At 34.1% G+C, this 23,290-nt stretch overlaps 1 protein-coding gene across 16 annotated transcripts in view; it reads right to left on the bottom strand.

The window, feature by feature from the left end:
• LOC144965175 (zwei Ig domain protein zig-8-like) overlaps positions 1-23,290 on the bottom strand; it is a 254,589-nt gene that overhangs the window by 106,842 nt on the left and 124,457 nt on the right. For all 16 annotated transcript variants that reach the window (XM_078900225.1, XM_078900230.1, XM_078900236.1 and 13 more), the window contains one exon: positions 23-183. In XM_078900225.1, the coding sequence (XP_078756351.1) occupies positions 23-183 (161 nt within the window). The remainder of the gene's footprint in view (positions 1-22; positions 184-23,290) is intronic.

Below are 23,290 nucleotides of genomic sequence, written 5' to 3'. Positions count from 1 at the left end.
TTTGAATATTAATAAGTCTTACTTTTTTAGTTCCAAGATTGTCCAATGAACATTCGAGCTTAGCCATTTGACCTTCCTTGACCGATACAGTTTGGGGCGTGTCCAAGAAGGTGGGTGGCGCCATTGATGCCGTCTCCTCTTCAAGTGGGTCATTCCACAATGACCCTGGTTGTGCTAGGATAACTGGGAAGAAGAGGAAATTAAGTATTAGGTGATTCATTCACGTCTCATAACGGCATTGTGTCTAAAAGACTATACGTTCATATTTCTGATGATTTTAACTTGGGATTTACGGTTTTCAATTTTGCTTATCCCGACCAATTACCGCATTGAAATAATATGTCACATATACAAACACATAGATACTACATACATACACAAACGCACCAACAAACACACACACACACACAAACACACATGTGTGTGCGTGCGTGTGTTCAATTGTGCGCATTCAGCTTATCATTATTATCCCTGGACTTCGTGGGACAACAAGCAACTCAACAGGATAATTCGTGGCTTGCTCAATTATAAAAGGAAATGAAAATGAATTTCCTTGAAACTAATTTGAAAGAAATGAATTTCCTTAAATTAAATTTGAAAGAAATGAATGATAAATGGACGGTTGAAATTTGTATTCCAACCGGAAATGGCAAGGACATTGTAAAAATGAAAACGGAACTACGGACAAATCGATGAAGGTTAATTGTTGATTTGAGATGAAAATGGGGAGCGGTGGAGAAAACAATAGACAAGATATTGACAATTATAAAAGGAAACTTGTAAGACAGAGACGGGTAGATTGGTAATGGATGGTCGGATAGATTGAAGAGTATGTCATAGATGGATTGGTTGATATATATATATATATATATATATATATATATATATATATATATATATATATATATATATAAAGGTTGATAGATAGATAGATATATAAATAGATAGATAGATATGGATATAGTCATAAAATTATCAATACGATAAATATGAACTATATAATAATATAATATGAAATATAATATTGCTCAAAGTTTTGATAGAAGGACCTGTAATTAAATTAACCTAAGTGTAACTTTATTCAACTTCAAGATAGATAGATAACTATATAGATAGATGGGTAGACTGATATATATGTATGTATATATATAAATATATATAGATATATATATATATATAATATATATATATAATATATATCTATATATATATATATATATCTATATATAATATATATATATATATAGAGAGAGAGAGAGAGAGAGAGAGAGAGATATGGATATATAGATGGGTAGATGGATAAATAGGTAGATAGATGGATGGATGGATAGATAGTTGGATACCTAGATAGGTAGATGTATAGATAGATAGATAGGTAGATAGATAGATAAATAGACGGATGGATGGATGGATGGATAGATGGATGGATAGATAGATAGATCGACGGTTTGAAAGATGGACGAATAGATAGATAGATAGATAGATAGATAGATAGATAGATAGATAGATAGATAGATAGATAGATAGACAGATTGATAGACATATTTATAGATGGGTAGATAGATGGATAGATAGATGGATAAATACGTAGGTAGATAGATAGATAGATGGATGGATGTATATGTAGATGGATAGATAGATAGGTAAAAAGATAGATAGATAGATAGATAGATCAATAAATAGATGGATTTATGAATGAATAGATATTTCGAAGGTAGGTGGACAGACAACAAGATAATTAGGTAGATGGATTTGATAGATCTGAAGACAGACAGATTGAAGAATTGATATATCCATAAATGTATAGATGACAAGGTAGATAAATGAATGGATCAAATGATAGACAGATAGATGAGGAAGGTGGAAAAATGGAATTGTAGAGACAGAAAGTAACAGAAAGAAAGAGAGACTTAAATAGAAATTATTTGCGAATGTGTGAGTTTGTGTGTCTGTGTACGTCAGAATGAGAAGGCAGGGAAATGGGGGCGGGGGGGGGGGGGGGGGGGGATAGGCTTTCAATTACTTGATTGCAATCAATGAACGATACGACCTCCATGATTGCGGTATCTTAAGATGACTAGTCATTGTTTTTGTATTGCGGTATCTAATCAACGGTTTGGTCGATTTTTGGTTAAAAATTCATTCATTTCGTTGAGATACTATAAGGTTACACGGACAATTTTCACCACACACTGAAATAAATATGGATGGTAGACGTCTATTCGGTTTAGTGAAATACCAACCAGATCAAGTTGGGATAACACTTAAAGATAATTGTTACCACCAATGCACTTATTTGTTCCGTTGTTCTTTGTTTCTTTTTGTTGTTTTTGTTTTTTTTTTTTTTTTGGTTTTTTTTTTTTTTTTTTACTTCGTCACATAGATATAAACTTGTGAAATTTAATTACCAATCCGGCTGCAAAACTCTTCAATAAGATGTATTACATTATGACGTAAACTGCAGTCCTTTCGATCAATTCAAAGCGACAAATGGCCAAAAGTCCAGGACTTGCAAAGTTACAAAGATCTTCCAATTTAAGTTTTTGGCGTTGATTTTGTGGGAAATCTAAAATCTACATAGATAAGCGTTAAATACCAGCGCTGTTTGTTTGAAATTTCTAAATTTCACTGAATTAATTATAACTAATAGTAACTAATAGCAACTGCCTACCACAAAAGTCATGAAACGAAAATAATAACATTATCCATTAAAATCATTCTTAAAATCACTAATTTCATGAATAATATTAAATAAGCAGCTTAGGAAGTTTTGCTAAAATAAACAGCACTAAATGTAGTAGTGATAGCCTAGATTCTGCACTGCATGACTGATGCAATAAAATCATCTTCAGACATCTGCTGACGAGAGGGGGTCGATTGGAATTGATCCAATCAAGACTGATTGTAAACCTGTCACGTCATAGTTACGTCATGATATAGTCAGGGTGAAATTGGAACTTTTTTATGAAAAAGAAGATTTAAAAAAAAAAACAACATAAAAAAAACAACAACAAAAAAAAGAAATTTTACTTTCATTTTCGGGTTTAAACATGCACACACGCACACCCACACACACACCCCTACACACACACACACGCACACACACACAAACACACGCGCGCGCGCGCACAAAATGAGAAAGAGAGAAAGAGAAAAGAGTAAGGTGGGATGAATAAATAGAAGGACAGATAGATAGATAGATAGATAGATAGATAGATAGATAGATAGATAGATAGATAGATAGATAGATAGATAGATAGATAGATAGATAGATAGATAGATAGATAGATAGATGGATGGATCATCATCATTATCATCATCATCATCATCATCAATGTCATCATCAACTTCATCATTATCATATGGGGCAGCGTAGCTCAACTTTGCCTGTTGTGGCCTTGAGCAAGTCACCTCGCGATAGTTCGGATGGTCTTCCCTTGGAATATATATCCTGAAGTTGTTTTTTAAAATATATTTATTTACAATAACTGCTCGTGTCAAGATCCATTTATTTCTAAATCGAATAGTTTAGCATTTCTCCCAGATTCTATAATATTATGTACGTCATGACACTTGTATAGATAGTATGCGCTTGGCTAAGAAGCTCACAACATTGCCATCCGGAAGTATAAAGGACCAACACACAAAACTCTGTGTAACATTGAACGGTTAATACAGTTTAGTGAGATTTACTCACAAACATGGGTGGCAAAAAACAATAACAAAGACCTGAGTGACGTCAACAGACGTTCTATCTATATGGAAACAATAAATCTCAATGCTAATAATGCTGATAATACCTTTCGAGTTGCCGTTTGCGTAGTTGCCATTGAAGCACCGAATGGTTTTTTGCGTCCTTTCTTAATGCAGACTCTTTTTCTTCTTTTTATTTCGGTGGGAGGGGGGGGGGGGGGGTTAAAATTAATACATTGCATTTCATTGAAGTTATAACTATTCGCCTTCATTGTGTGTTTATTTATTAATTTTAATATTTGCAATTGTCCTTCTTCTTTTGTTATCCTCCTTATTTCTACAAAATGTTTTCAGAATAGTAAAGATTTTTTTTTTCGTGTTCTTCCTCTATAATCTTCTATACAACGTTCGGTCTTTCTTCTATAGTCAAAAATAATAATATGATGAGATTGGTAAGCTACGTAGAGCACGCAATGAGGGGATTTTGTACTAAGCTGTTAAGGCGGACAACGGCTGGATGTTTATTTTCCTAATGAAATTACTCTTTAATCTTCCAAGGAAAAGACTTTAAAGTCAACACTAAGGTCAACAGCGACAAAATGATGAAAACGTTATTTAAAAAATGACGTGTAGGAGGTTATGTCAATATTAAACAGTTAGCCGTCTCTGAAAATACTCGTATTTAAAAATTTGGCCGGGAGACTCGTCCTTTAAATATCGATCAATTTAGATGACCCTCATCTTGTCAAAAACTCTCAAACCTTGTACACGAAATCTTCCTTAAGTCCCAGGTTTTAGAGTTTTTGACAAGGTGAGAGTGCGTCCTGCGGCTTGTAGTCAAAGATCGAAACATCGAATCTCGGTTTGGGGTGGGGGTGTGGGGTGGGGGGCTGAACGTTGAGTCTTAGGAAAAAGCGCTAAATTCATATTTTCTTCCATAGTGGTGAGTAAAATGAGAAGCTCTAAAACAACAACTATCGTGACCTTCATTTACAATCAACAATCTATGATTCCATATCAAAGTATCTGTTGATGACGATCATCTTGTTAAAAACTAAAACCTGGGACTTCACGAAGTCTTCCTTAAGCCCCAGGTTTAAGAGTTTTTGCCAAGAGGTTGGTCATTTAAATTGATTGATATTTGAAGGATGGGTTTTCTGGACAAAATTTTAAATACGGGTCTTTCTGGAGTACCGCAGTCAATGGTTGAATCGTATATTACTCAATCCTACAAATCATATCCATTGTCAAATCTACAGCTGACACCTCACTTTGTTCATAATAACAGACTTTCTGCCGTACTCTGGAAAAACATGTATTTAAAAATTTGGCCAGAAAACTGGTCCTTCGAATATAGATCGATTTAAATTACCTTCATCTTGGCAAATCTCTCAAACACGGGACTTCGCGTTTGGGAGCTTTTGCCGAGATGAGGGTCATTTTAATCGATCGACGTTTGAAGGACGAGTTTTCTGGCCAAATATTTTAATATGTATTTTTTTTTCTCCAGAGTACGGCAGCATAGTCTTCGTGGATCAGTTGTTATCGCCAGTTAGTTTGCAACCCAATGATTCCTTGCACAATATGTATCATTATATATAGATTTTGAGGGTTATTTAACCTTTAACAAACCGTGATGAATCGGGATGCCTACATGAATAAGTAAATAAACGTTATAATTCAAAACAAAAGGTCTTAACTTTTAAAATTTTGTAATAGCAGATGGTTTTTGTCTTTCCTTTGAATGTTTTGAAATCTTGAATGGAAGAATTCTGATAAAGAAATAATTACCAATTCTTGACAAATTGATAGGGAATGCCCAGTGTTGGTGTTTTACGTACTCTCTACCCCAGAAAATTGAGTAAATTATGTCATATTACGACTTTTTTAAACAACAGTTTCATGAATAAAAAGATGTCATTTATAGTATCGGTCTTTTTTATTTCCAAATATTTAAATTCCATTATTTTACTACAAATAGTGTTCCAGATAAAGTTTGCGAATAAGGAGAAAGTATAATGAGGGGAAAAACATGAACCGATTATTGTCCCAAATATATTTTTACTCTCTGTTTGGTAAGAACCTTACGATTCGCCATAATTCAAATGATTCTTTCATGGATCCCGAGTTTTTATCACTTTCTTGTTACATAATATATGCACTAGTCTTCCTATTTCTACCTCTATTACGACTACTACTACTACTACTACTAATACTACTACTACTACTACTACCACTACTATTACTATAACTACTACTACTACGACTACTATTACTACTATTACTACTACTACTACTACTACTACTACTACTACTACTACTACTACTACTACAAATACTACTACTACTACTGCTACTACTACTACTACTACTACTACTACTACTACTACTACTACTACTACTACTACTACTACTACGCGTACTACTTATTACTCCTACAACTATTACCATTATTAATTATATTATCACAATGGCGATTATAACGACGACCACGACTTAAGCATCGACTCAACTTTAGAAATACACTGTTTAGCAACAAAATACAGGGTGCCTCCTACGTTCCATGATAACAATATGTTGATTATTGGCAACTCCCATGGAGTATAAACGCTAACATCACGACATTATGAAATGTGATAGGATTTTTCTACTACCATTCGATATTGATTTTGGAAATCTACGCACATAGCATGATATCTAACAACTAAAACTAGTGCTTTGGAGTTTTGGCCATGATGAATCACAAAAATGCTGCTAATGTCAATGGGAGTCTGTGTGAACTCAGAACAATAGGTGGCATTATTGTGTTTTCTATTTGAGAGGTTGTTTGTTTTTTATTGAGCCAACTCTGAACACCAATTTATCGGCAGAGCGTATTTCTAGTCTAAGACATGGACCATTTTTCATTGTGATATCATAGAAGTCGACATCTCATTTAGAATTGACACCATTTAGAATTGAAGATGCGTCTTTCACCAATTTCAAATTGGTTGTCCTAATCATGATCCGATCTGACGAGAATCTGTCGTTGACTTTTTTTTAAAAAGATGTATCCCTATCTTGTAAAATTTATTCAGATACATCTTTGATTCTTATTTTTTCAAGAATAGTCTACTTTTTCTTTGTCGCGTTCTGATCTTTAGATATCTTTTGTATTTGTCTTCTTTTATCTTTTTAATTCTTTTGAATTTCTAATATCTTGAACATCAGCTTAATTTTAATCTGGATTTTGAAATTGTTAAAACACGTTTCTTATTTCCTCTGAAAGATTCCGAGCATTACTCTATCCAATGAAATGTAATTTTCCTCAAGTTTGCGAAGGTTGGAGCATGCCTTTTCCCAGTCTTCCCTTTTATACCATTTATTGCCTCGTCGGTGAGAGTAAATTTGGTGTTCCTCCTCTCAATCTTTCCTTCTACTTAGGCCCAGTGACCTCGATTGGATTGCGCTCTCAGAGGCATGGGGGAATTCGAGCAACCTCGTGTCAAAACTCTCTGATTAGAGAGTCTGCTTTGAAAACTGTTTCTGTTGTTTCATTTCTTTATACTACGGAGTATAGTTAGCCCTTTGATAAATGGACAAAATATGTGGTGCTGCCTGATTGAAACCATGAAATTATGCCACATGTTATATTAGCCAAAGTTAGAGCCTTGAAGTAATCATGGGCCACCGAATGGTAGCGTTGTCCAATACAATACAGCTGGATCAGGGTACATGTGTTACCCTTGAGATGGGTGCTTCGAGGGAAGGTAGCAAACAGAATTTGGCCAGTCTCCAAATACCTTTGCATTGACCCCAGAATGATATTCTCTACCTTCCACATGATGCAGGGGGAAAATGGCATGGCATCCTTTTAAATATCCAGTATCTTCACGACCTGCAAGAATAACAATGATCCTCTGACAGATATATCTCGGATATATGTTTACGTCCACCCAGGTCCATGCATCTTTGGATGATATACATATCAAAGTTGTCTAGGATCCTTTTCCTTTTCCACGTCGTTCCACACTGGTGATCCTTCTCGTGGTTGATTGTGAAATTCCAATTCCATAGCCGTCCTCTTTTATAGCTTATCTATAGATACAAGAAGACTTCTTTTCGCAGCTTTACGAAAGTGGAACCGATAGAGATTTCGTATTGTATCGTATCGTATCGTATTGTTTAAGGCCCTAATATGTTTTAATATCCTTTAAAGTAAAGGCTCCGTGTAACGTTCATGCATAGAAACATTTTTCACAGTTATATAATCAACATTCACTGTTAATTTGACAATATTGAGTATACAATCACCATTTCAAATGATTTAAAGATAAATATTTCATATCAGTCTTTGGTAATTGCGATATGTGGAAGATATTTTCCGTAACTAATAAATTCATAATTTAATGCAAACTACAGAAGTGGTAAGTTTATATCAGTTAATGCGAATTAATTTTATTCAGAAATAAGTATGACGTGAAATCATAATCACTAGCCGGAACTACCGTGTCAGCACGAGATTATTTTGGAAAAACGATGAACTCGTCTCATACTTGGTGGTGCGTAACGCGTTTACATAATTAATAGTGTAAAATCTATAATTTTATGACAGCGAGTTGAGAGTGGCATTTTATAGGTCTTCAAGAAAAAAAAACTTCAAAACTGTCAAATATCTATATTCAGTTAAAACAAATTGATTTTTACAACTTTTGAAAGAGGGAGGGCTGAAAAAAACCCAGAAAAACACCGCCATTGATTTTAAAAAAATATGACTGATTTTGTCGCGCGGCTTTGGATAGTTTCCGAAATAGCAGATTGCCTTAAAACTATCTTTATGAAGTTTGAAAATAGAACTGACTATGTCATATTTTCGTATTATTAGCAAGTTGGAAACATCAATTTTGTCGTCTAAGCATATTTAAATTTTGCTTGCTTCGTGGCAATAACTAACCCTTTCCCTCTGCATTATTAAAATCCCCTAAGGACAACATCAACAGCCATTAGAGTTCGATATTATCATTGCTTACCCAAAGATTCCATACCTTACTGTAAATAAACGGTAATGATATTCTCTACATGACGCACGTTAAACTCTGCTTAACCTGTAATTTATTGTGCCCGTTGATTATTTACATGCAGAGTTAGGCTTTACTCTAACCTGAAATCAAAGTGATAATTAAGGAAAGGGCACTGGTGTACAATAAAGATCTGAAAAAGCATGTAAGAAACAATGCCTGATAAAGCAAAAAGTAATAATACAAGAAAGGGCAGGTTGATTTATTGGGGGGGGGGGGGGCTTGTTTTTTTTCTTTTTCTTTCTTGCTTTGTCTGGCACTGTTTCATACACACTTTTTCAGATCGTTAACCTGAAATCATACATATTTATCGTTTAGAGAGTAACTTGAGCCAAAGTCACATCACTGTTGCAGCAATCATAGTGTGAAGGGTTATGTTAATCTAAAAGTTATCTACAATTATCATCATTTAAATAAAAACATAAATCATAGAAAGTTAAGTCCGGCCGTTAAAGAGTTTTTTTTTTCTCATAAAAGTCAAATCTCCTCTAGCCCTTTTCAACCTTTAAAAGACAGGATTCTCGCTCCTAATTGTAGTGTAGATAACCCTACGCCATTTCCTTAAAATATTAAGAATGATTGCTGCATACCAATGTAAATGCATTGCCGGAAGACATTCATTCAGAAACAGAATGAATTTTTTTTTTTAGATATTTGTCTAATATAATCTCAGAACAACTGATAATAAGAGAACGCAAATATTCGAGCTGAAAAATGTCAATTTTGTTCCGTTAATTTTTGTTGCTTTTTTATACTTTTGGTGTATTATTGAAGTTTCAATACGGCCTCCACTTTCACAACGTTATTCTTAGTTGCCATGATAATTGATACAATTGTGAACTACATTAAGGTGTCATGGCATATGAACATTATGTAGTCTCTTGTTCCGTTCAATGCCTTTGGTAGATCAGATTGTTATGAAGCGTCAGGAGGGAGGGGGGGGGGGGGGGGGGGAGTGGTGAGAAGGCGGAGTGGATGAAGCATTGCACTGGGACTCGTAAAGTCCCGAGTACAAGCCCGCTTCAGGCATTTTCGATTATTTCCTTGGGCACGATTACTAACCCCCAAATCGCTCACTTTGGACAACATTGATGATTCAAGGCGACATCGGACATTTATATTCATGCTCTTTGGAATGGCTAAGCAGCGAAAATTAGCGATACCCAGTGGAAGGGCGATTATTTATTTATTTTTAAATTTAAAAAATGTAAATTTTTTTATTATTTTTTTTTTTTTGGGGGGGGGGGGGGGGGGGGTTTGTACTGATCTTTATTTTAATAGCGCCAAAATAAATGTTATCTATGAATCACTGGGTGCTTTTAAGTCATAACTGCTTTGTTGTGTCACGTATCATTTTTTATACTTTATAAACATGTTTTACTAAAATATAATAATATGAGCAATTATAAAGGGCAATCTTCACTAACATGTTCAAGGGTCTAAGCAAAGGGTCCCAGGCAAGAGCAATAGTTGACTTGTGGGACGAGACATTATAAGGTCTGTAAGGCAATAGTACAATTTTCTTCCGACAGGAATAATGCTGCTAATGGCCAGGTACTTATTTTACGCCTGACTAAAGTGAGGGAATGTGAAAAAGAGTCTTTTCCAAGGTCTCAACTTTGCTGCCTTAAGAACGAGAATCTTAAACGAGACGAGTATCTACCACTATTACACAAAGCCGCACAATAAACATAAAATCTCTTTTTAAATGTTATAGAATAAATTTACCAGATGATCAGTATTATTAAAACTATCCGGTATTATCAATTAAAAACAGACTCACATGAGCCATAAACACGAACTTCCACTCGAAGCATACTTATAAAGCGTATGTTGAATTGGGAAGAAAAATCCTTTTTTTTTTTGTTTGGTGCTGTCACATACTACTAATAGTCACTTACATTATTTGATGCGGTTTTGTTCGTATTTATTAGCATTTCTTTTTGATTTAGGTAATGTAAAATATTGTTAGCATTGAATAATAAGTAAAGATTAACAAATCATTCCCGGTATTCAATATAAAGATAATCGACTATATCATGGTAATTCAGAATGTTTTTCTCCTTTACTTAGTAGACGTTATCTTATCAAACTATTCACACAAGAGTCATACAGCAACATTTGCAAAAAAAGTGACGATAACCAGTTAACACCTGGATTGTGTGAGGATATCTTGCTAGATTATTTATAGATCGTGTGAGGAAAATATTGTTTATTCTCTATATACTTTCTTTACACATCAAAGAGCAGCCTTCGTATCTGTTAAAGATAATGCTCATCTGTTTGCACATTTTTCTAATAATGAAAGCGTTCATTCATCAGTCAACTTTCTTGTATAAAAACACCAATATTTCCATTAGTATCCACCTGTTTCTGGGAGGCCAGGAGATCCTGGCTAGATGCCAACAAAAGAGGATAATTTTACACCAAATGGTTGACTCCTGACACAGGTGGGATAAGTTGGACTTGCCCATTTATCCTCACTTCCGACAATTGGATTCAGTAGTCTGATGTCACGCCGCCCGGCAACGGCGGCCATCTTGGTTCTAAACAAAGAGGATCATCACTTTGTATTCTTCATGCTGGCTAGAACTTTTCATATGCCTTGTGATCAGAATGTTTAAAAGTGAAAACATGATCAAATTTATGTGTTTTTTTTCCCTCTGGATACGCTTTTATGCTTGCTGGAGAAATATTTCATACGGGCGTCCGCCATTGTTCCGAGAGTTTAGAGCCAGTGTTACTAAGTTACCATGCGTCATTAAGAAGGAAGTGACGTTACGGCTGTTGAAGAGTATTGTCACAGGATACAAAGCACCCAGTAGTGGATGAAGACTGGTGATGAAGGTTTATATTTACTTTTTAGAAAAAAAAAAAAAAAATAAAGTCCTAATACATGGTTCATTTGGTGAACCACTAGCAACTCAAGCAACAGAATCGAGTATGTTCAGATGCAGTCGGTTTTCCTCTAATTCATCTGTCCGTCCAGCGGGAATTGAGTAGCAGAGTGAGTTTATATCTGACAAAATTCTTTGCAATAGAAGTCTCAAAAGTAGCGAGACTCTTAGTTTTAGTTAGTGGTATGAAACGATATAAAACGATGTTCTAAATCTCTATATGACTATTTCTTTAATGTAACTGGACTATTCTTGGTCGATCATAAGCATTCTTCTTCTATCCATTTCATATATATATATATATATATATATATATATATATATATATATATATATATATATATAGTTTAAGATTCCAAAATACCTACATTTATTTATTATTATATCAAATATTTCTTTATATAATATGATATTCCAATGCAACACTTGACCTTTCCACACAGTTTTGACACTATAGTATAACATGTTTACAATTATCTCTGAATTGTTTACTTGGCAGGAAAAGGTCTTGCCTTCAAGTCCATCATGTCTCCGCTCCCATTTCAACCCGTGAACTTTCCGATGACGTTCCAATCATACAGGATATTCTAGATGCAACATTTGAGCACTCGATGCACAAACGAATTTCATCAGCTACAAACGTGGAATGAAGACTTGGCTGTCTTCTGTGTTATTTCTATGTAGGAAAGTGTTACCAACATAATATTGTTCTACACATTTATTTACCTCGTTAACTACAGCAAATCCTCTTCATACCCATTTGGAATCTTGACTCAATCGGCGGTATGCCGAGTTTGCCTAATAGCTTGAATGGTAATTTGTTATTATCGAGAATGAAAACCTTCCTAATATTGATAATGAACACAAGGATAATATAAGTCGTAACTCCTTCAATATCACTTTTAAAAACAATGAAAATAGCAAAACAATTTGGAGTTTAAAAATGGATTATGGTTGTTATAATAATGCATTAACTTCATACTGCTGTAGTCTTAACGAAAGGCACATTTAAAATATTGGCCGGAAAACCTCCTTGAAGTTCCCGATTTGAGAGTATTGGACAGGATGGTGATTAGTTTAATCGATCGATATTTGAAGGATGTTTTCTAATCATATTTGCGTGTATGATAACCGAACGCAATCAAGGGCTTGATTTAAATGGTTTGAATGAACAATAGTTTGTGTTGATTTGAGAGTATCTCATTACAACAATGAGCCCATAAGAATTCGTGTCATTAAAATTGCAAATAGTACACGGCGCTTGGAGCCTATGTGTATATATTTGCAGATCTTATAATTGGAATTTCGTTTTAACATTGTTGATTTGAAAGTATTTCTTTTACAGCAATGAGATCATATTAATTTATTTTGTAAACAAGAACTCGTCGGATGGTACCGATTTTATCCTGGTATATTTTTATTGGATATAGCTTATATACACCTGGATTATATTCAAATATTTAGATATGATATTATTACACGCATTTTCCTAAAATGTGTTTACTTAAAAAAGATTGAACCTATTTCATCTATCATAATTGCTAAATTAGTAATCACATATGTTTTATACATACTATAGTATTCAACATATATACCATCCTTCTCTTAAATACATTCTAATTGCTCGTAATATTATTATAACACTTCAGCCAGTGAAGAAAAATAAAGAGTCATTGTACAGGTGATATAAGGTAATTAACTCGTCTCAAACATAACCCACATGCTTGCAATAGAATAATTTTTATAGCTTTCTCTTAATAGATTTTTATAAATTAAGAGTGTAATCGGAATAAATAAGATAATATAATCCTATCGTATCGTTTAAAAGTTAATAGGTTCTAAAAACCTTTATATGCTCTCTTTAACAATTACATGAACAGCATTCAATGTTAATTCAAAATATTGAGTATTAGATATATAATACATAAAGTGTCAAAGTCAATATTCGTAGTATAATCAACTCTATTTACATTCATTTGGCTGTCCAACTTTGCACATTCTAGAGTTTCAAGTAATTGATATACAAAATCAAAAATATCCAATGTCATGTTACATTATTCGTCAAAATAAAATATTACGTTGGAAAGTTCTTTATCTATGGCATTCATAAAAATGCTAAATGAATTTGAATTTTTGGTCTCGATTATTCCAAAATGTCACAGTTCTTTGAATTATGTTATTTTTCCTTATAGAAGAATCACATCTTTCAAAAAATATCCTAAACATATCTGTCCTAGTGTGTATAACATTGGAACTATTTTTAAAATCGTTATAATCCATATTGGATGAACCATGCACGACTCTATATAATATATGAATAAAATCACCTCTTATTCTACGATATTTTAGTGAAGGCAAATTTAAAAACTTTAATCCTTCTAAATAAGATAGATAAATAATAAACATTTTGAAAAAACCCTTCATTCATCCCATGGGGGAAATGTTTCTCTAGGGTCCATTCCAAGGGAAGACTGGAATAACCCAGCCGTCAACCGCAGTGCAGCGCCACATATTGAGCTGGGCGAGTTGACTTGCTCAAGGCAACACAGCGCAGCGGTGGGTGATCGAACCCGGTACCTTTCGGGTACGCAGCAAAAACCATACTGCTGAGCCATGCTGTCGAATGTCAGGAAAAGTCTCGTATCTCGAGTATGTAATTAAAATCACTAGTGTATTGAAGCATGTTATACTCGGTAGGTAGAAGTGTAGGAATCAGGCGGGTGGAAGAGACCTGTCTAGGAATTAATTTTTACCAGACTTGAATAATATAGATGTCATTATAATATATTATATTAATATATATAAAATATATATAATATAATATATAATATATATATAAAGTCATATTATGACTCCGGTAATTGATGTCAAATGGTATCAGTTAGTTGAAATTTGAATTTTATTAACATTTCAAATCAGTCTAGAAGGCCATGTATAAAGTGCTACTACATATGTTTCAATGTGAGCAAAATATTATTATATTACTTTTTTTAAAAGTTTCCTGTATTAACATCAAGCACTCATAGACCTCTGTCGAGTGAGGGCTTAAATATATGCAATATGAGTATCTATCAAAACTTATTATTATTATCATCATCATCATCATCATCATCATCATCATCATCATCGTCGTCGTCATCATCATCATCATGAGCATCATCATCATCATCATCATCATCATCATCATCATCATCATCATCATCATCATCATCATCATCATCATCGCCGTCGTCATCATCATCATCATCATCATCATCATCATCATCATCATCATCATCATCATCAGCAGCAGCAGCAGCAGCAGCAGTAGCAGCAGCATCCGCATCACCATCATAGTCATCATCATCATCATCATCATCATCATAGTCATCATCATAATCATCATCATCATCATCATCATCATCATCATCATCATCATCATCATCATCATCGTCGTCGTCATCATCATCATGAGCATCATCATCATCATCATCATCATCATCATCATCGTCGTCATCATCATCATCATGAGCAGCATCATCATCATCATCATCATCATCATCATCATCATCATCATCATCGTCGTCGTCATCATCATCATCATCATCATCATCATCAGCAGCAGCAGCAGCAGCATCCACATCACCATCATAGTCATCATCATCATCATCATCATTGTCATCATTATCATCATCATCATCATCATCATCATCATCATCGTCGTCATCATCATCATCATTATAATCCAATATCAATTTACCAATATATTTTTGGGGTTGGTGTGTAGAAAAAAAAACAGACTTTCAAACAGAAGAATACATTCAATGATGTATAGCGATTCCTATTAATTCCCGTGTCTTTCCAATCTCCACTCACGCAATCCAATTAATGTAAAACCAAACTCAAATTCTGATGCCTACAACGTACAAAGAGAGATTGGTTATCATTAACTTGTCATCATTGTCAAGCTCTATTCTCTAATTCTCTGTAGAAGACAGCAACCTGTCAAGCTCATCGACTCGCTACATAAACTACTCAAAACGTAAATGTCACGATATTCTTTAATCAGTTAACCGCCATACTCTGGAAAGACGCGTATTTTTAAAACATTTGGCCAGAAAAGTCGTCCTTTAAATAGAGATAGATTTAAATGGCCATTATCTTGGAACAAAAAACAACAACTCTCAAACCTGGGACCTCACGAAGTCCCAGGTTTGAGAGGGGTTTTTTTCTTTTTATTTTGAGGGGAGGGGGTGAGGTTGCCAAGATAAGGGTCATTTAAATCGATCGCTTTTTGAAGGACGATTTTTCTGTCCAAATTATTAAATACGTTTCTTTCCATAGTAAGGTAACAACTGGTCAAAGATGAAACTTCCAAACCCTGGCGATAGGATGGAAATGGGTAACTGTGATCCATTGCGTCGATCAGGTATTGTGTGGGAATAAACTATGCTTAGCAAAATAAATAACATACCACGTTTTGAAATTTGGTGTATATAACATTTTTTAAAACAAAAATGACAAACCATGAACTTTTTTTTTGCTGAGTAACACTCATTTTATTTGTTAATATATACATATTATTCATATTTGATAATACAATATTTTCCAATAGCAACTGTAACTGCTATGAGGCCAGATATGAACATAATATCCGTTACTGAATGCAGAGACATTTTGATGAAGGGTCGGAAATCGTGGAAATGTTGTATTCTTATTCATGTCTGTACTGACAAAGAAAGATTCTGTTACTCATCGAAAAAGTTACTTGGTTTGCCATTTTTATGAAAACGTTGCACCAGTTTAGTGCTAAATATAGATAAAGAACATTGACGTGATCGTGTAAAGAAAATATATTTCTTTAACGAAGCCTGAAAAAATAGAACTTAGTCTCCTAATTGAGGAGATTTGATTAAAATCAAAATTAGAACTCTAAGAATAAAAGTCAGTTATTCTTCAGGCTCATCCAACGCAATACCATCTTGAGACAATTGGTCAACAAAGAAAGCGGGGGGGGGGGGGGGGGGGGGGGGAAGACGGAGAGTATGAGAAAGGAGGTAAGGGGAATATTGGGAAAGAGTTATAGAAAGGGGTAGCAAGGAGGAATAAGTAGAGAGAGAAAGAAAAAGAGAGATTGTGTGAAAATAAAAACATTAAATATATGACGAGTTTAATGAAATCAGTTTTGTTTATGTGAGATAATAATATAACCTGTGAGCCACACAAATAAAAAAGGTTGTGATCAAACCGGGTAATGGCACAGGATCGATAAATGATCCATTTCTAAAACACATTTTATTGCTGTAGCCCATTGACTCCAACAACCCTCACTTGAAACGACAAAGATTTCCACATGTTCTCACTTGAAAACTACAAATACCGTCTAATGCTCAGAATAATGAGACATTTTAAGGCCATCTTACAGTACAGAAAGAAAACACATTTTTCCTCATTTTTTCCATCAAAAAGTCGCAAGCCTTAGATTTTAAAGAAGTCTTGGGATTGAGATTTCACAGAAGTTTGTGTTTTGAAATTTTTGACACGCTGAGAAATTCAAGTTTAAGACGACTTGACAAATTTGAGGTCATCTTCAATAATGGATATACATAGTATGAAGTAAAAGTTAACAGGTTCAAATCCAAAATGAATTAAGGCATGACTTCGTCCCATTTTTGGGTAACCTCTCTGTGGTGTTAATAATGTAGGACCTCTGTCCGATAACCAAGAGGTCTGTGTTAGAGCTGGTTTTTCAGAGTGCTATTTTTCTTGTATTTTTTCTTTCTGCTTTGTCTGGTAATTTTTCATACACGTCATTTCAGATTTTTTGTTTTTACTTCAAAGGTGTTTTATCGTTGTAATGTGGACCTTTCCTCCGCACTTAAGAACAGGCCTATTAAGACTCTCACGACACAATGGCATTCCTCTCAAACCTTTTATTGACTCTCAATAATTTCATGACCAGGGAGAGTAAATCATTCGTGCGAGGCGATAATGCATTTCCTTAACTCCGTTTCCTTTTTAAAATGAAAAATGCGCATAATTCAGTTTTATGTCCTTTTTGCACTGGAACGAGTAAAACTAAAGAGAAAAATTGTTATTAGACATTCTTATTATCTATATGGAAAAGAGATCTAATAATAATTATAAACAGCAACATAAACAAACAAGTTTTGGCGTTTGGATTGATAGGTGAAACACTTACAAATTATATAGCACGGAACATTTCAAATAATTGTTTCGGCAATGTCCAAGTCAGTCTAAATCAAAATCTTTAGGTGCGCAGATAAAATATTTAAAGAAAATAGAAGTGAACAGACGAATAGACATACCTAACAAAACGGTAGCACAAATAGATAAGTAATATAAGTTGATTTATACACAGCACGAATGAACTTTAAAATAGGTTTTAGAATTCTTTTAAAGTAGTAATGATGTTTTTTGGTTCACTTATTGTTCCCCAAATGACCGCAAGATGAATGGAATTCGCTTCTCCCATGCCAATGATAAATGCCAATAATATGACCATATGAAAATATTCTGTTTGAACGTACGATTGAACGGCAGGATAACAAATTGATTTGCCTGCTGTGACCAGAATTATGTTTATTTTTAATAACAAGGACTAGCATTAATCTTGCCGGTAAGAAGTTATTGTGTCGTTCATTTGCAAAACACATTTGGTTTATTTTGGTCTGAGTTTTTTTTTTTTTTTTTTTAGATGACTTATCGAAAATTCTTAAATCTGACACCTAAAAGAGGTACTAGTAGAATCGTATATATATATATATATATATATATATATATATATATATATATATATATATATATATATATATATATATATATATATGTTTTACAGTTGGTTGAGTCATTGAATTCCATACACCCAAGACAAGAGAATATGAGCATTTCATCTGAGGTTATAATAAAAAAAATAGCATACTTGGACAGTATTTTTATATCTTACTCATTCTTTTAAGATCTCATATTTTACCAGTTAACTATTGAATTTCACGAAGTCCCAAGTTACCCAAGATGAGGGTCATTTAAATCGATCGATATTTGAAGGACGAGTTTTCTGGCCAAATTTAAAAAAAACATGTTTTTCAAGAGTGTGACAGTTAATTGACTAAGATGTAATTCACCTCTTTGAAAATTTCCCATGCTCCAATTAACCCTTTTATTGTTCATTTACAGTTTGTGAGGATCTATTGTTCTTTGTTTTTGGGGGGATTCTTTTGTTTGTTTGATTGTTTGTTTTTTGTTGGTTTTTTTTTTAAATTTTTTTTTTTTGGTTCTTTTTTGTTTTCTATTGTTTTATTTGTTTCGTTTTGTTTATTTTTATAAATTGGGTTTGTTTTCTTTTGTTTTTTGGGGGGCTTTTTTTGTTGTTTTTGTTTGTTTGTTCTTTTTCTCTCTTTTTTTTGTATTTGGAGCATTTGGTCTAGTTTTAAGATGTAAATTAATACTCAACAATCTGTCATAATTATCCTTGGAGAAGCCCCTTGGGACTTTGGAGAGTCAGAACATTTTGTCTTTTTCGGTATTTCTCGGGGTTTTCTTTTTCTTTTGGAAGGCGAGGGGAAATGCTTTTTGATTTGGTTAACATGAATGTAGGCGCAAATACCAGATTTCCATCTCTCCCTCCCTCTCTCTCTCTCTCTCTCTCTCTCTCTCTCTTTCTCTCTCTCTCTCTCTCATTCTCTCTCTCAAAATCCTAGAATTCTTCAATAGCTTTCATGCATTAACGATGTTTATTCTGTCATCGAATCTAGTTATGTTTAATATTACAATGCAGCAAAGATCAATGTTTATTATCTGCTTGGCCATTGATCGGATGGGCTCATTGTTAAAAAGAGAAAGCATTTCACACAGCTCGTGTAGTAAGTAAATATAGAGCATAGTTTCAGAAAAAGGTCTCCAACGGTAAAGATCATTTAAATCAATGTTTGGAAAACAAAAAAAAATGTTATGATATAATATGTATTATATAAGTGGCGTCGGTGGGTCAGCGGCACCATCTCTCTCTCTCTCTCTCTCTCTCTCTCTCTCTCTCTCTCTCTCTCTCTCTCTCTCTCTCTACATATATATATATATATATATATATATATATGTGTGTGTGTGTGTGTGTGTGTGTGTGTGTGTGCAGTAGCTTATCTTTCATATTTTCGGCGAACAGATTTCAATGCTCTTTATCTCCCATATTAATGGTGAATACATAGACACTGCAAGACAAAAATTGACTATTTCACGAGGAATTTTTAATAAAATGAAATCAATATCACGCGTCAAAAACATGAGATCAGCAATTAAACGGACGAGAAATAACACCACTTGGTTGTCATTCGTTTATAACTGTAGGTACTTGATCAATCTCAATTACTTTTTTGCGAGTGAAATACCAACAACCTCAGTGCGTCAGCACGTTTTCTCAGGAATTATTCAATGTACATCACCGTCACGTGAGGAAAAATAATTGGGCTTGGAAATTATCAGGGATCGAAGTAAATAAATAAACAATTCAAGTAATCCAGACCACCAAAATAAACAAACCGTGACGAATCATAGTCACATCATAATTAAACAACGGCTAAAAGACACGTCCTCCCACTTATCAAATATTTGTATAATACGTCTTTTTTTAAAGGACGTTAAATACAAGAAGCCTTTTGATCTAAAATGGTCAATTTATTGCCGTAACACGTAATAGGAGAAATATTTGATGGCGTATTAAATATAGTTGTTTTTAGTAGTTTGCCAATGGCCACGAGAAACAATCTACTTTTAAAATATGTTGTTACCAACATGTACACTGTATCTACACTGTGATGGTCAATGGTCAACTACCCATTATCAAAGAACGTAAAATAGGTAAGATGATTTTAAACATTTAACTGTCGCACTCTGGGGAAAAATGTAATTAAAAATACAAAAATTGGCTAGAAAACTCCCTTTCAAATATTTATCGATTTAAATAACACCCATCTTGGCCCCAAAAAGCCCCCTCAAAACTTTGACACACCTGGTGCTAAAAATTCAATTGTAAGCTTACATTTCAAGATCTGCGTTTAAATAAATGTGCTCAACGAGGAAATTGTGATTTGTTTCTCAAACTTTATCAAACTTAAATTGTCTAATTCTAGTCGTTCTGGCTTTAAAATTCCATCGTCTTTATCTAGTTCTTCCTACATAATACCAGAATGATCCAGAGCTTATCGCGTATTCGATTTGGTTCTGAATCAGATAACATAAATACCATTATTTTCATCGTCAAAAGATCCATCTGTGAAAGATCCAAATATGCGATAAGCTATATAAGGAACGAAATTGAAATCACCAAGCTCTTTTTTTTATTGTTTTTAGCCAGCCATTTTATGAGTATTTTCTCTAAATGATAACAATCAGACTATAAACATTTGAAGGTTACATATAGTTTTGTGTTTTGGTACGTTATACCTGGCTGGCGGATTTTAATAGTTTTTAACATCAATTTATAATGTTTCCAGGGAGTCAGTAACAAAACACAGTGGATACCTAATCTTACATCTCATTTCTTTTCTAAAGTAAGAATGAAGTGAAGGACAGAGGCGTCGAAAATTGAGTTAATTGAATAAAAATACCATTACAAAACAACATTTCGCAAAAGTATTTCGTCAATAGCATGATTATCATCTGTCAACCTGATTGTTATTCTTAATTCTTATATTTATCACCATATCATTATCATTCCTAATATATTATGTTACCACTACGTAATACCGTCCAAGTTACCACATACGCGGCTATGTGGTCTAGTAGTATGACACTCGCGTTCGGATCGGAAGGTCCTGGTTTCGAGCCTCGCTCGGCGCATAGTTGAGTCCTTGGAGAAGGCTCTTTACTCACATTCTCTCACCTTACTCAGGTATAAAATGAGTACCTGGCCGTTAACAGCATTGTCTCTGAAAAATTGTAATATCGCCTAACAGGCGTCATGTACCGTCCTACATGTTAAATGCTGCTGTTTGCCAGGGAGCTCTTGTAAAGCGCTTTGAGCACGTTTAGTTTATATTGCCCTATTTAAAAGCTCAATATTTAAATTGTTGTAGACATTCAGAGCCATGAGCCCCATTGAGCCCGAGCTTATCCCGGTTTCGATAGCTTGAAACGGACAATAGCAATTGCTTGTTATTCTTTTGATAGGAATCTAGACTATTACTCAAATTTCTCAAGTGAGTTCCATTAGTCTGAGAGAACCAGTTATGAAACGACTGCTCGTTGGACAGGTGGGGGACAGGGGGGGGGGGGTGGGGGAATTGTCGAAATAAAATCGCGACTGCACAAGGAATCGATCTTGGTGCCTTTGCGTGTGAAGTGAGTGCTCTACAAAATAAGACCCCCACCACATACTTGTGGTAGATAAATAATGAATAGAATATCCCAGTAAGGCTGGGAACCATGACGGTGGACCTCAAGAGTTGTCACTACTTAGGCGATGTAGATCTGATAGGAGGTGGGAGTCTGTCTTGGGAGTCATGGGATAGCGCCTATCTAGATCGATGTCAAAGTCAATGTTAGAATTGATTACCAGGGGGACACGAAAAGGGAAGGGTTTTATACTACTTTTATACTCATTAAGACACTTCCGATTTCATTTCTGCCCCCCCCCCCCCCCCCCAACTACCGGACCTCTCACTTTGTCCTTCTCACTTTTCTTGGGGCTTTTTTTCAGGCAGTGTTTTTATTTTATTGCTCTCTCTCTCTCTCTCTCTCTCTCTCTCTCTCTCTCTCTCTCTCTCTCTCTCTCTCTCTCTCTCTCTCTCCCTCTCTCTCTCTCTTATATATATATATATTTGTATATATATATATATATATATATATATATGTATATATATATATATATATATGTATATATATATATATATATATATATATATATATATATATATATATATATATATATCCATCGATCTATCTATCTATCTATCCCTGCCTCCCTTTCTCTGTGTTTCCTTCTCTCTATCTCTCTATCTCTCTCTGTTTCTCATTTTCTCTCTCTCCAAGTTTTTTTCCTTTCTTTATTTTCTTCCTCTTTTTGCACAATTTTCTTTCCCGCCTCATCTTCTTCCTTCCATCTCTACACACTCCTTTTCTAGGACTTTACAATTAACGTATCCAGTCTCATTCATTAAATAGTTGACATAAAAGTGTCACAAAACCAGTCAATTAAATTTATTACTTTAATATTCATAAGCTAAATATACATATATATATATATATATTAATATATTATATATATATATATATATATATATAAGAGAGAGAGAGAGAGAGAGAGAGAGAGAGAGAGAGGAGAGAGAGAGAGAGCTTATGAATATTAAAGTATTAAATTTAATTGACTGGTTTTGTGACACTTATATGTCAACTATTTAATATGTGTATATATATATATATATATATATATATATATATATATATATATATATATATATATTAATGTAAATTTTCACTCACATTTTTTTGCCGAGACGACTCGTTTCTGTGTTCCTTACACTTCCTCAGTCGGCATAATCCATTTGCAATGTCCGCAGAAAACTCCAAACTAAAGTTGTTTCGCTGTGTAGTGGTGACTAGTTTTGATGTGTATTGTGATGTGCTCTTATGTTTATATTATGAGTGTGTGTG

Source organism: Berghia stephanieae, chromosome 2 (genome assembly GCF_034508935.2).
Source record: "Berghia stephanieae isolate SIO BIC M18660-M18661 chromosome 2, UCSD_Bste_1.3, whole genome shotgun sequence".
In the NCBI taxonomy this organism is placed as follows: Eukaryota; Metazoa; Mollusca; class Gastropoda; order Nudibranchia; family Aeolidiidae; genus Berghia; species Berghia stephanieae.
The sequence above is the reverse complement of the archived record's forward strand: the minus strand, read 5'-3'. Positions and strand labels throughout refer to the sequence as shown.